We start from the raw sequence: 13,556 nt of genomic DNA, 5'->3' as shown, positions 1-13,556 counted from the left end.
AGCTAGAAAAAGAATGTATTTCCCTGGGCATCGCGCCGTGTTGAAGTCATCTTCTCTTCAAACTCTTTCCCGGGCTCATACTCATGCCACAGACTGGCCGGGTAAATGTGCTTGTTTTTCTCATACCACCGTCGATCTACGACCTTGGTTTCTGAGAAATCCTTGTCTGCACCCTCTAGTTGATCGTCACCAGGTCGGGATAGCGGATCATCGGTGGAATTGGTGGAATCGGTAACAGGGGGCTTGTTGGAATAATCAAATAGCAAGCCGCCAGCTCGAGAAAGACTGGGCACTCGATTGGCGATGAAGTAGTAAAACTCGTAATGCTGTGGAACATTAGATGGGATACTTAGCCGATGAGAACCCGGGTGGACTTACATGCGGAACAATAATATCACCCTTGACAAGCATCAAGTCGTCGACACTGACTCGTGCCCACTCGCGGCGATTATCTTTCTTTGCCTTCGATGCACCGCTGGCACCACGTACGCCCATCTCAGCACCAACCTTCCGGCACCGATCCAAGAACAACCAAACGTGGTCACCCTTCTTGACTTTGACAGCCCCAGCTGGTATACTCGTTCCATCATAGAAGACGAATGGAATGAGAATGTCGGTATTCTTCACAGCCTCCTGCATGATCAAGAACTCCTTGCGGAGAGTGTCGCGTGCCAGCGCTTCAGCTTCCAAGGATGCCTTTGTTAAGGCTTTGGGTGGAGGGGGTGCATTCGGGTTTGCTTTCATGCGTCGCGTAGTGCTATCCTCGCCGGGTGTTTTCGAACCTGACCGTGATACGCTTGAGTCGCGTGGGGTTGCTGCCGATTCCTCCCCCTCGTCCTGGTCGTCGCCGAATGACAGCTTGCTTTTTGCCAAAGCCTTCTTTTTCTTCTTTTTCGGGGGACCGTCACTCCGGGAGGGTGTTGACCTGTTGCGCTGCGATCAGCTCAAATGAACGGGAATAAAATTCGAGGCTCTTGACTTACCCGTCAGTCACATCGCCTGCAGAGGGAGTTGCGCTTCTTGAATTACCAGATGCCAGTAGCCCCAGAGACTTGTCATGCGCCTCGCGCTCTTTTGCCTCTAGAACATCCGCGCGCCGCTTGCGAAAGTCGGATAGATGAACCAGACCGACGGTTTGCTCTTTGAGCATCTCCTCCGCGGAGACGGTTTGGCCGGCGAAGGACCGTGGAGTGGACGTGTTACTCTCCTCCTCTTCTGCCATTTTGGATTGTGAGATATTAAGCTTAGATTTGGGTACTGAGATGAGAGAATCGATTTGGTCGGTGACGTCTGATAGCCAGCACGTGACCTTGAATTTCTAACGTTTCCAAGTATATTGTACGAGACCAAATTATCAAAGGGATGCAGGTCTTTAAAATAGAAGAATATCGAATCTCTCATCTGTGAGCTACTCGATATTCTATGTTACATCAGAATCCAAGATATTCAACTGTGTCATAGTTGCCGTATACTCTTTTGCACCTCTCAAATCTGAAACGGTTCAAATGCACACCGCTGCAAACAAGACAAACCCGGTTCCCATGCGCGCAACCTTCGATCTCGATCCTCTTTGATACAACCTTCTGCAGCATTTACCCGTTGAATTGAAATTCAGAAACCATGGACGAAGAAGAGGACGACTTCTATGATCCCGTCGACGCGGTGCCGACAACACAATCGCTGAACCACACACAAAATGCAGCTGCAGGCCAACCGCAGGAGAGCAATTACATGGAAGACGACGATGAGGTAGAAGAGGAGGAGGAAGATGATGTACGTACCATGCCTGTATCTATTTACAATTTTTCCTTGCTAATTTTACCTGCAGGATGACTTCAATATTATCACAGAAGCACCCGAAGGCGCACCAGCTCCCGAAGCGTGAGTTAGCTACCATCACGCTCCCTGCACTATTGCTGATCTTTCTAGCTCTCACCCGCGCCATGCAAGCTTACGACAAGAACCACAACGACCGTCCTCCGCCGACTCGTCGGTTCTAACAAGGTCCGCGACGCCATCCGGGACTCCTCGACACGAAACTGCGACTCCGATTCCTGGACACCCAGCCGCGGCGGGAGCCACAACCGCAAGACCCTCCTCAGAAAAGCCAGGCTCGGCCTATCCAGCTATTCACAGCTCCACCATCGATGTCAATGCAAACCCCATCCACCCCATGACAGGGAAGCCCATCATGTCAACGGACATGGATGCTGACTTCCCATCCGACGACAAGCCCTGGCGCCGACCCGGGTCAGATCTTTCCGACTACTTCAACTACGGATTCGACGAGTTCACATGGGCAGGATACTGTCTCAAGCAACAAGGTGTGAGACAAGAAGTCGGCAGTCAGAAGAGACAGATGGACGATATGCAGGCCTTTATGGGCATGGGAATGCCCCCGATGCCTAGTGCACCGGGCCCCGCTGCTCCGGCTAGTGCTGCGCCGCCCATGGCTGGCATGCCCGGTATGCCGGATATGAACCCAGATATGATGCAGGGCATGCTGGCCAGCATGATGTCCCAGGGCTTGGACCCATCTAATATGGATCCCATGGCTTTCATGCAGCACGCTCAGTCCATGATGCCTGGTGGCGGTCAGCAGAGTCAGCCTGGCTTCGGGGGCCAGCCCCAAGGTCAAGGCTTCAACCAAGGTGGCCAGGGTCAAATGGGCTACGGCGGATACGATCAACGTGGAGGTTACGGGGGCCGAGGACGTGGCCGAAGATGGTAGTTTGATATGGCATTCGTATTATTGTGATGTATCTTCGGGTTCGCCCTCGGAATAATGGGATCTCATGGCGTTTCATGCATACAAAGGGAATGGCAATGACACTGGACAATTTACCAATTCAAGCTTCTTCCGTGCCGAAGTAAAGCTGTAGGTCAGGGAAGTGTAACAATCATATACAATGTACCTTGCCGGACAACTATACTAGACACGTCAATTAAAAAAATCAATCGTGAGCACCTAAAAACCAACAAATAAAATATTAATTTACCCTTGTATTCCCTAGAGAGACCAATTAATTAGTCCATTGGGGGAAAAGGCTGCTCGGAAGAAGCTCATGGTTCGGTCTTGGCATTCTGGAAATTTCTCCAGGCAGATCTTCTTTCCCCCGGACCAGTTCCATCCTTCTTCCCTTTCTCCATCCCCATCCTCAACTCATCTTCTCACCAACCTCCTTCTCCTTCACAATGGTACGTGATATATCCCGATTGATTCTACAACCCGAAATCTCCCTATTTCCCCAATTCCCGGAGACTCTACCAGCACCTCCACACCCAACTTTTTCTTCCTCCAGGCCGAGTCCGGATACCCGAAAACCCGCGCAACGCGCGCAATTCCCAATTCGATTCGGTTGTATCATTAAGAAACACAATCACTAACTCAATTTCCTTTCTAGTCTGTCCTCCGCAACATCAAGTCCCTCGCCCCCCTCCTGGACCGCGTCCTGGTCCAGCGCATCAAGCCCGAGGCCAAGACTGCCTCCGGTATCTTCCTCCCCGAGGCTGCCGTCAAGGAGCAGAACGAGGCTCAGGTCCTCGCCGTCGGCCCCGGTCTCCTTGACCGTGACGGCAAGCGTCTCCCCATGGGTGTCATTGCCGGTGACAAGGTCCTCATCCCCCAGGTATGTGGTGCAACAATTCCCTCGGATGCCAATACACGGGAACTATATATGCTAACGTATGTCTGTTCAGTTCGGTGGTAACGCCATCAAGGTCGGCGAGGAGGAGTACACCCTCTTCCGGGATCACGAGTATGTTTCACCCCCCTCTCTTCTCCCTTTCGCGTTTCGAGGATAATAAACTGAAACTAACAACCACACTAGTATCCTGGCCAAGATCAAGGAGTAAATCAGTCTTCCAAGACAATATTCTTATATGATTTTTCTTTTGTTTCGCCGCCATCTAACCTCCCTCTGTCATGTCGACACCAACTCTCCGTTTCGCTGTAAAATCGCGACGGGGATATTGGAAGACCCCTGACGTGTATTATACGCGACGTCATGAGCTTGACCTTTCTCAATGATCTCAAGAACACCGATCAAGGAAAAAAGAAGAAAAAAACACAAAAAATAATAGCGAATAGGGATGTTCTCACTGGGTGATATCTCGCATTTGATTGTTTAGGTATCATGTCAGTTCTGTGGCTCCTATTTTGCCCTGTCTTTCTATTTTGCATGAGTTTTTGCAGCGCTGGATTGGCCTTGGGTCTTGCATGTCTTTGTCCACTGTACTTTTAAATTAAACTGCGGCATACCTTCACTCGGTGCTTATGCTGGGGGTGGGTAGTCGGTAATTGCAGACTTGATCATCTCCTCTCTATTCTTTTGGGTATTCCAAGTTCTTTCTTGGGTGCCATTGATATGCTCCTTTCTAGATATCCCGAAGGTCCATTGTCAAGTGTGCAGTAGAGGTAACATTTTGTTTTTGATAGACTGAATCTGATTATCAATACTGATTCTCGGCACGCAACAGTTAATACCTACACCTTCCTATTCCCATCTTGCTAATGATGAAAGCCCATGAATGTTCCCCCAGACAACTAATCAAGGCTGATTTGAGTACCGTAGATATCCTCACTGTTAGTCTCATTATCATCGGAGCTCGAGTGCGCCATTAATTCGATCACTTCCGACACTCTGTGCATCTGCTTGTTGCCGAGAGAAGACCCGTATTGCATAACCTGCTCCAGGGGTTCCATATTAATAAACACATCGAAAGCCCTTGAATCTGAGCTGGTGGTGGAAACTCTCTCCTCAGCCGGCACCGGGGATGGGTCTGGATCGGAACCAGGATTTTCCTTGAAACCACCAACGCGAATGTTATCCAAGATAAAGCGCGCCCCGAAAGGATTAATTCCCACGTCGCGGAGTACGACTTCATAGTCTGACTCCTCTTCTGTGACGTTTTCGATACTTCCAGGTGGAAACAATTCGTATCGAAGCCTACCCATACCGAAACACCACAATACAATGGATGCCGAGTGGTTCGGAATCGGTATCAGTAATGTTGTGGACCATTCCCCGTAGACGTCACAAAATCGAGCGAGCGAGGTGATTTCCCTTGTCAAGGAGGTATTCGAAACTCTGCCGAGGTCTGCGGTTTCGGGTTTGCAGATGAGAACAACTAGAACCATATATCGATGCATGAGGCAGAAAATCTTTTCCCTGAGCGGGGAGTTAAGTCCCTCGATCCCATCGAGCCTTGCATCCCTTGGGCCATGCCCTGGAAGATATCGCTGGGTCAGCTCATGGGGGGTTGTCAGAATAATACCACTATCAGGCGCCAGAATGATTTCTGCGTCGTAGTGGTATCGGGAATCCGAGTACACGTCCCCATAGTCCCTGTAGATCAACTTGGGTGGATTCTGTGGCCACCTCTCCATATCTCGTACGACCGATGGGTGAGTTGTTAGGAGGGCGGTAGACAAAAAGAACATCGGTGGCGGGTCGAATGCCGATCGGGTCACCATTTCTTGCATTTCGAAGGCAGGGCTCGGCGAGCGAGAGGGTTCCGATGGTGTCTTACCGGGGTCTGGAGGACCATCACCCACGAATGAAGGGACGCTTGAGGACTCGTCTTGTCCACTTCTTGTGGATGTTGACAGGGAAAGGGATGATGGATCATGCGACGAGGTAACATATCCTCCGTCACTTCCTCTGGTTTGCATAAATAGTGAGAGGGATCCGAGGCCACCAAACACGGGTTTAGATGATTTCGAGGTCTTTGCATAATCTACGGAAGAAACAGCATGTGGAGGCTTGAAAGCGCTTTTTCTCAATCCCGTGGAATGCAACTTGTAGCCCAGTTTCATGTGAAACAGCTCTTTCAGAGGGATGCAAGAGGCTCTCTTGTTCACGGATGGGGAAGTATGTGTTGCCATAGCATTGAGGTTTTGCTGGTACAGAGTATGGAAGAAAACATAGCCATCGTTTGCATTCTGTGAATCTCGCGCTAGCTGGGTGATATTCTGATCCTTTGCTGGCTGAGTTATTGATGAACTCGAACATGCACCCTTTGGCACAAGTGTGTCTTCATGAAGCGCACTGAAGGAACCAGCTGCAATTCCCTTCGGTTCACAAGGTATTCCTGTATCCGCCACAGGCTCCAAAGAAGCCTTCATTTCTTTCCTTTCCTTCAAAGCTCTGGGTGCTTGCGCTTTCTGGTTGTCAACCCTGCCAATGGAGAATCCTTTTTCTTTTGTCAGATTGGGAGAAACAGTAGTGGGGGTGGGTTGCGCCTTTTTGTATGGACTGACTTCAAATGAAGGTGCGGAGGCAGTGTTATCAAAATCAACTGCACTAAATTCACTTTCGGTGGGATGCTTGTCTTCGTTAGCTACTCCTTGTATCAATAATTATCAGTAGGGTACTCACCTCAGGGCTCAGTACACTTGAAGCGTAACTCTCGATTTCCTGGTCTTCGTCGTTTTCCTGGTCTTCGATGGAGGGAACAGGATCGGACTCAACACTGATAAACTGATGCACGGTTCCCGATGGTCCCACGATGGGGGGCACAGCGTCTCCTGCAAGATAAGATGTCGTCGGAATATTCGAGAACTCAGCAGTTACAGGTTGAGGGGCAGTAAAACCTTCCACACTGTTTGACTGGGACAGCTCCGAATTGTAGTGATCGAAGACATCCCGCGTGTTCATAGGGACGACAGGAACATCAGGACCACTAGGAACAACCAGACGAACCGAAGGGATAGGCGAAAATGGACTCGGACTCTGAACGAAGGTGGTGTTGAACTCGGACGAAGTGACCATTCTCTCATTCACGGCTGTGAAGAGAAAAGGCTCGCCCTTAACGTCAGATGTTGTCACTTGAGGCAGGATTCCACGCCAGAGGTTTCGATTGAAATCATCGAGCTGGAGACAGCCGGCCAACATATCCATATCCTCAGGCTTAATCGGGAGCTTCTCCATCATGATCTCGGTGCAAAAGCGTCGGTCGATTTCTTTGAGGCGTTCTTCTGGATGTTTGGGGTCGAGACCCTCAACAGGGAGAATGGGAGTTGCCGGCTCACATGTATTGTCTACATAGTTGATTGGACAATATCCAGTGGAATCCTCTGCGATATTGTAGAATCTAGCGTACTCAAGAAGAGTTGGCTGGTTGGAAGCCATTTTGTGGCAAAGAAAGGGAAAGGGAGAGGGCGGAGAGAGAGATGGTAAGGAGAGAAGACTTCCAAGGTTATTTACCAGAGGTAAACAAAAAAATGAGGTGGGAGTTGCGTTGTGAATTGGGAAGGTACGAGGGACGAGACAAACACAGTCTGAATTAGGAAGGCACGGGATATAAAGCAAACAACACCTAGGCAGGTCTAACAGAGATAGGAGATACTTTTCCGAACAGGTACATGTAATAATAAGAAAAGAAAGATAATATTTCGCTGTGATATGTCGCTAATTGCTATGTGAGAAAGAATGAACTCCGATTATCATGAACCTTTTGCGGCCAACCTAGTCGTTATAGTTCGACTGGCGAGACCCATCCTTGTTGACTGCCGGCAGTCCATGCAAAGCATTTAGTTCATCCTCCTGAGACTTCCCGGACTCTTCAAGCACAGGCTTCTCGGCATGAACTGCAACACGCACGGCATGGCGGCGGTGCGGCGTAAAGCCATAAGAAGCACTGTGGTTGGTAGACCTGTTATCCCAGAGCGCAACATCGTCCTGGCCCCATGAGAAGCGGGCATGCATCTCCTGGGTCGTGGCGGTCACATCAGTGAGGAACCGAATGATGGCGTCGCTTTCTGCGGCCGGGATACCGATGATCTTCTTCACGAAGCCAGGGTTGAAGAACAGCCCGTTCCAGCCAGTGACTGGGTTCGTGCGAATTAGTGGGTGTTCGGTGGTTACCGGGTCCCGGCGCACTGGTCGGCCTAGTGCTCGGGAGTCATTGGCTTGCATATCGGCTGAGTGGATGGCTGTGAGGCCTTTCAGATAGTTTTGCATGTGCGAGGAGAGCACGTCGTAGGCGGCGTACTGCGAGGACCAAAGGGTGTCACCACCACCTCCTCGGGGTGGCCCAGAGAGAAGCTTGAGTGATGTGTAGGATGGTGGTTGAATTTCATAGGTGACGTCTGAGTGCCATAAGAAACTGGGCGTGAAGAGGGCACGGTTGTCGCCGGAGTTGTCCCCAGTGTAGACGACATGGACGTCCTCGAGACCTCCCTTTCGGGGAACGGATGTGGTGGCGTGCTATTTATATTGTTAGTATACTCATATATATTAACTCAAAAGTCAGATGTCTTACCTTGTGTAGCTTGCCCCAATATTGGCCCAATTGGCGTTGAGCCTCGATATCAAAGTTCTTCTGGGAGCGGAAAAAGACAACGCCTCGGTATGCAATCAACCGGGCGAGATCATCCCTCTGTGCATCGTCGAGCTTTGAGAGATCAACACCGTGGACTTCAGTTCCAATCTTAGGGTTGTGATCAAAGACGGCTGTGGCATCCCTCAGAAGGTTGCGGAATTTGGGGTCTCCTCGTATTCCCTTGTCCTGGTAGGGGGTGTATTCAAGCGGGGCCCAGTGGACGTCTGGAAATGAGGGCAAGAAATCTTCGTGTGCATAGTTATCATGTTGGGTGACTGGTGTCCGGCCGGGCTGATAACCAAATTTGTTGTCGCTAGCGAGGTCCTGCGCGAGGACAGGAACGGTGAACTTGGCCACAGTTGGGGCCACAGTGACCACAGGCTCTTCCAAGGATGGCGCCATCTCTAATGCAAGTGACGATGTATGTAATATGTAAAATAATGCAAGAGATGGATGAATATGTGAGATCCTTGGATGATAGCAAGGTAGCAAGGCGAGATTATTGATATTAAAGTATAAAACTAAGTTTGGATAGAGGGAAGAAGCGACTTATATAGATCCAAGCCAAGGGACCAAGTCAAGCATGCAATCTGATGTGGACCAAGTGAGTCAACCCCAGATAACGCCATTCTGGAATGATTACGGATCTTGCATGCCCCCGGAGTTCACGGAAATGGCGCAATTTCTTAGATTCATCACCTCAGGCGAACCTGATGGAGAAACTAGGCACGGAATAATTGGTTCTAAATGGATGTTGCATTGAGGGAGAGACCCGCTCGCTCTCCGCAGAATGTTCATGGTGATCACGCAATTTTGCTGACGTTGATGGCGAGACTTTGCCATCTTCATCGAATGAACATGAAAAACGGCTGCTCAGTCGATATACTAGCTCTCACCGCTGTTTTAGAACTATCTCCAAATTAAGGACTTTTGAACGCGTGTTCAAGTATAGAGAGGTGTAGATGTACGTTCTACGAAGTAGATTGTGCAGGAAAGTGGAGGTTAAGATTAGGAATGGCGCTAAGGAGGCGATCACGCAAGAGTGGCGGGCTCTTGCGACGGGTTACTCATCAGCCTCCCGAGCCCTCAAGGTCACTTGGTGTGCTTATGTTGTTATAGTTGGTACATTTAACAATAGCAATTACTACGATGTCATAGCATATGTATACAATGTAAAATCTTGAATACATTGGATTGGTTCAAAGAATTAAACTTTTAGAATGATCTAAGCTTAGATGTCTTAGATGCATGGCTGCATCTTCGGCCTACAACTAGCGCTCAGACTAATGAGAGTTCGGAGTTAACAGATAAACTGTTGGATGTCATGTTTCGCATGCTGAAGAATCAGCTCCCATAATAATACAGACCAAACTCGCTAAGTTCTCCTATCTATCCCAGATGAAGCCGGCCATCCCCAAGGGATTGCTGTCCAATCGACAGATCTTGTACTTGTTCCGATACATTGCTCAGACGAGTGGCAACGCCCATGATGCCGGCCTCAACATCTGAGAGAACACCGGAAAGTTCGTTGATGGTAGACCGGGGTGTTCCCGCAGCTCCCTCACGAGACTTGGAACTCACAAAGTCGCTGATTTGGCGATTGAGGGTAGCTTCGACACCGTGAAGATGGTCCTCGATTTCTTTGAGGTTGCCGGTATATCTGGTAAGAACTCCTTTCATCTCCTTGGAGCGATGAGAGAAGTAATCGACCAGGTTGACGGGGACTCCATTGACGTCAGTCGATGCGTCACCCTCAACGCCGTCGGGAAGAGCAAGTGTGTTTTTGCGACTCGAGCGCATAGATCGCTCCGGAATCTGTTGATCTTGCACAGACCACCACCCACCGCCAGTTGACTGGTATTGTAGAGGAAGCTTCAGCGTATCAATGGCTCGGAAGGCAACTTGGGCCTCGGCCGCATCCCGTGTAACAAGGCTGCGCAGCCCATCAATGTCACTGGCATCGTTCTCAAGCGCGTGTTGCATGGTTTCCAGTTTGCCTTGTACAAATTCGACATCGTTAGGAATTGTGGCACCCTGCTTCTCGATAGTCGGGAGCAGATCTCCGACCTCATGGCACATCTTCATCTGGTTAAGGATGTGCTTGTCGATAGCCTCGATTTGGCTACGGATCTCATCCGCACAGCTCTCGAATTTGGTGGTTGGCAGGAGATTGCTGACGTCAACTTTCACGCCCGGGATCACCGTGCTGGTAGCAGTGCTCTGTTGTAGTGGTTGTGTGGTCTGTGCGGGCGCTGGCTGGCCGAAGAGGGAGAGGGTAGGCTTTTGAGGTTGGGGTTGTTGTTGTTGTTGAGCTGTGTTCTGGCCGCCACTGTAAATTATTAGAATATAAGCTATGAGACGAGATGAGCAAAAGCATGGCCACTTACAACAAGCCCCCCGTAGCTCCTCCTGTTAATCCCGCACCAAGTCCACCGAGTCCAGAAAACGCTGGCTTTGCTTGAGTTTGAGCCGTAGACGCACCGCCGCCGAAAAGGGTGCTGCCACCCAAGCCACCGCCTGTTGTTCCTTGAGTCGTGCCGGTGCCAGCGCCAGCAGTCGACGTACCGAACAAATTGCTTGTCCCAGAAGGCTGTGTGGTGGTATTTGCGCCTCCGAAAAGGCTGCTGCCGGTCGCGCTGCTCTGCTGTTGACCTCCAAACATGTTGGATCCAGTCGGTTGTGCTTGTGGTGTGGTTCCTGCGGCCGGGGCGCCGAACAAGCCTCCTGCTGGTTTAGGTGTTGTCGAGGTAGCAGCGTTCCCGAAGAGACTGCTGGTATTAGTTGCGCCGGGAGTAGCTGTGGATGTCGCTGTGTTGCCACCGCTGTTGGTGAGATGTTGCGGTTAGCTTTTTTTTTTTCCTGCTTGAGACCAAGTGACCCCAGCCTGCGAGCCACGAATAACGAGAATTGGGAGAGGAAATGAAGCGAATCAGAGCAAGGGGTTACGCGATAGGTCTGATAGGTGTAATCAGAGACAAAGAAAGATGGATGGGAGGACTAACAACAAAGAACTGGTGGTGGTGTTGAGAGAAAGTCCACCTGGGGCAGGCGCCGCTGCCTTGGGAGCAAACATGGTCGAGAATATGACAATAGGCTTCAAATGCTTGAATGAAAATGGAACCTATCAATGGGGCCCCCTCAATAAGAACAAAGCTGCGCAATTACGATTTGCGGAATGCGCGAAGCTTCTCGGTATTTTGTTTATCCGGTCCGGACTTTTCCCTAGCTTGGAAAGGCCGTCTACACTTTTTATACTTCATTTGCATGGATTTGTTTGATACTCGGAAACTACATAGTTTAATTGGCAACCCATTATGAGCCTCATTGAGATGCCATCCCTGTGACCGCCGGTATTTATGTAGCTCGCGGACTTTTGACCCAATCAATGTCTGACTTGACCTCTTCATTCTCCTTTTGATTCTGGTCTTATTCAGAACTTCGAAGTCAAATGAGGTGCATTTAAAATATCAAAAAAAATACAGCTGTCTGGTCTATCCGACGGTATTTGTCGTTATGGCCGACGAGAATGCTAAAGAATGGGCGCCAGTATGCGTGGCATCAACAAGGCGACAAAATGGGAGAGAGTTATCACCAATCGATCTATCGCGACTGTCTTCAACATCATCGTTAACAGTCCAAAGTGAGCCTGAGGCAACCTCTCGCGATGAATCCACCAGTCAAGATGCCGCTCTAGGCTATTTCAAGACTGCAGAATGGTAAGGCTCTATCTAATACAGCGACTCATAATCGATCTTTACTGACCTTATGATGTACAGGACACCAGACGGAACGACTCTGTTGACAGATTCAGCGGATCATTCTATCAGAACATGGATTTTGTAAGTTGGCGCGCCATCCCTACTATTGATCCTTTCACTTACGTAGTCAGGCCACCAGACCTACTGGAGGACAAGCCCATCCACCAAATATCCCCTTACTCAACTCTGGCCTCAGGAGAGCCGACTTATGCTACCGCAATCTACCCCTTCTACAACCTTCAAGATCCATCTACCACCCTATTTCTCTCATCTGTTCGTGATCATCCAATTCGGCTATCATCCGCCCTGGCTCCTACATCAGTGGCAAGTTACTCTCTGGTAAATCCAATGACCGAAGCATTCATAACACCTCACTCAATGATCTACCCTTCCACGATGGGGGGGACCCACTTCCTCACAGGCTCAGATAGCCTCATCTGTCTCTTCGACGTGTCTCGAACAGGAGCACAAGGCCCTGTGTCTTCAATGCCGACTATCCCCAGCAAACGCAAGCAGATTGTCGGTGGTGGTATCGGCATGAAAGGAATTGTTTCAGCCCTGGCTCTGAACCCCAGCGGGGACGGTATCCTTGCTGCAGGCACTTTCACCAGACACGTTGGACTATACAGCTCAAATGGCTCGGGTGAGCTCCTTGGGACTTTCAGTGTGGCGAAGACCAACGCAAACCGCGATATTGGGGGTCGTGGAGTTACACAGCTTGTCTGGAGCCCCTGTGGCAGGTATCTGTATGTCGCCGAGCGTAAGAGTGATGGCATTTTGGTTTATGATGTTCGGGTCACGGGGCAACTGCTTGGGCACTTGCGCGGGCGCAAGGCTCATACGAATCAACGCATGAAAATTGATGTTGTTTCATCTGGTCCTGATGGCTCTCATGAGATTTGGGCTGGCGGTACCGATGGGTTTATGAGGGTCTGGAGGAGTCCAGAGCACTGTGCAGGTGGGAAGGACCCCGATTGGGAGTTTAAGGTGCATGATGGTAAGTCCTTTGACAATCTCGGAGATGCTCAGTGCTGATGTATAACAGATACCGTGACGAGTACAATGTTTCACCCTATGGGAAGTGTTGTTGCAACCTGCTCTGGGCAACGACATTTTGTTTCAGATGATTCCTCTGACGAAGACATTTCAGCGAAGAACATTAAGCAGGCAGATAACAGCCTCAAGGTCTGGTCAATGCCATTTCTGTTGTCAGAAACCGAGACAACCAGACAACCCATGACCTAGAGCCTGCGGCCTGAGTCGTAAAAGGAAATTACATCTTATTGTCAGGAACCTTTCGCTGGTATCGGGATGAGATGAAGTGCCAATTGAGCAAATCATCAAATGGGGGACCTAGTGGCACATCCTGGAATGCGAGAAAAATGACCACAAAAGAAAGATCATACAATGCCACTGCGGTTATCTCCAATCTTCCCTTGGCCACAACAAGAGAACGCCTTGTCAAAGTAAGAG

The 13,556-nt window shown here is 49.8% G+C and overlaps 7 protein-coding genes across 7 annotated transcripts; 3 read left to right on the top strand and 4 right to left on the bottom strand.

The window, feature by feature from the left end:
* Nucleotides 1-2: 2 nt before the first annotated feature.
* Nucleotides 3-1,222, bottom strand: N7455_009493 (FAM50/XAP5 family protein; the record flags this gene model as incomplete). The annotated part of the gene is made up of 3 exons (XM_065606217.1): nt 3-326; nt 379-925; nt 984-1,222. 3 exons carry the CDS (start codon nt 1,220-1,222, stop codon nt 3-5), a joined length of 1,110 nt encoding a protein of 369 aa, XP_065460180.1.
* A 398-nt stretch (nt 1,223-1,620) lies between these two features.
* On the top strand, nt 1,621-2,731 carry fip1 (cleavage polyadenylation factor subunit FIP1; the record flags this gene model as incomplete). Its single annotated transcript, XM_040954758.2, has 3 exons — nt 1,621-1,773; nt 1,829-1,881; nt 1,930-2,731. The coding sequence occupies 3 exons, from the start codon at nt 1,621-1,623 to the stop codon at nt 2,729-2,731; spliced, it is 1,008 nt and encodes a 335-aa protein (XP_040814930.1).
* Nucleotides 2,732-3,195: 464 nt separating this feature from the next.
* On the top strand, nt 3,196-3,855 carry N7455_009491 (co-chaperone GroES family protein; the record flags this gene model as incomplete). Its single annotated transcript, XM_065606216.1, has 4 exons — nt 3,196-3,198; nt 3,405-3,629; nt 3,700-3,758; nt 3,831-3,855. 4 exons carry the CDS (start codon nt 3,196-3,198, stop codon nt 3,853-3,855), a joined length of 312 nt encoding a protein of 103 aa, XP_065460179.1.
* A 691-nt stretch (nt 3,856-4,546) lies between these two features.
* Nucleotides 4,547-7,133, bottom strand: N7455_009490 (uncharacterized protein; the record flags this gene model as incomplete). Its single annotated transcript, XM_040954772.2, has 2 exons — nt 4,547-6,328; nt 6,381-7,133. The coding sequence occupies 2 exons, from the start codon at nt 7,131-7,133 to the stop codon at nt 4,547-4,549; spliced, it is 2,535 nt and encodes an 844-aa protein (XP_040814931.2).
* A 203-nt stretch (nt 7,134-7,336) lies between these two features.
* On the bottom strand, nt 7,337-8,834 carry N7455_009489 (TauD/TfdA dioxygenase family protein). Its single transcript, XM_040954620.2, has 2 exons — nt 8,266-8,834; nt 7,337-8,210 (listed from the first exon to the last, which is right to left on the bottom strand). The coding sequence occupies exons 1-2, from the start codon at nt 8,725-8,727 to the stop codon at nt 7,470-7,472; spliced, it is 1,203 nt and encodes a 400-aa protein (XP_040814836.2). The 5' UTR covers nt 8,728-8,834; the 3' UTR covers nt 7,337-7,469.
* Nucleotides 8,835-9,714: 880 nt separating this feature from the next.
* N7455_009488 (nucleoporin FG repeat-containing protein) lies at nt 9,715-11,398 on the bottom strand (the record flags this gene model as incomplete). Its single annotated transcript, XM_040954738.2, has 3 exons — nt 9,715-10,654; nt 10,713-11,147; nt 11,328-11,398. The coding sequence occupies 3 exons, from the start codon at nt 11,396-11,398 to the stop codon at nt 9,715-9,717; spliced, it is 1,446 nt and encodes a 481-aa protein (XP_040814817.1).
* Nucleotides 11,399-11,838: 440 nt separating this feature from the next.
* N7455_009487 (uncharacterized protein) lies at nt 11,839-13,328 on the top strand (the record flags this gene model as incomplete). The annotated part of the gene is made up of 4 exons (XM_040954576.2): nt 11,839-12,041; nt 12,102-12,164; nt 12,215-13,080; nt 13,129-13,328. The coding sequence occupies 4 exons, from the start codon at nt 11,839-11,841 to the stop codon at nt 13,326-13,328; spliced, it is 1,332 nt and encodes a 443-aa protein (XP_040814886.2).
* Between the last annotated feature and the right edge of the window lie 228 nt (nt 13,329-13,556).

This window comes from Penicillium solitum (assembly GCF_028829755.1).
Source record: "Penicillium solitum strain IBT 25940 chromosome Unknown utg000008l_segment0_segment0, whole genome shotgun sequence".
Taxonomy (NCBI): Eukaryota; Fungi; Ascomycota; class Eurotiomycetes; order Eurotiales; family Aspergillaceae; genus Penicillium; species Penicillium solitum.
Note: the sequence above shows the minus strand (reverse complement) of the source record. Positions and strands in the feature narration are given on the sequence as shown.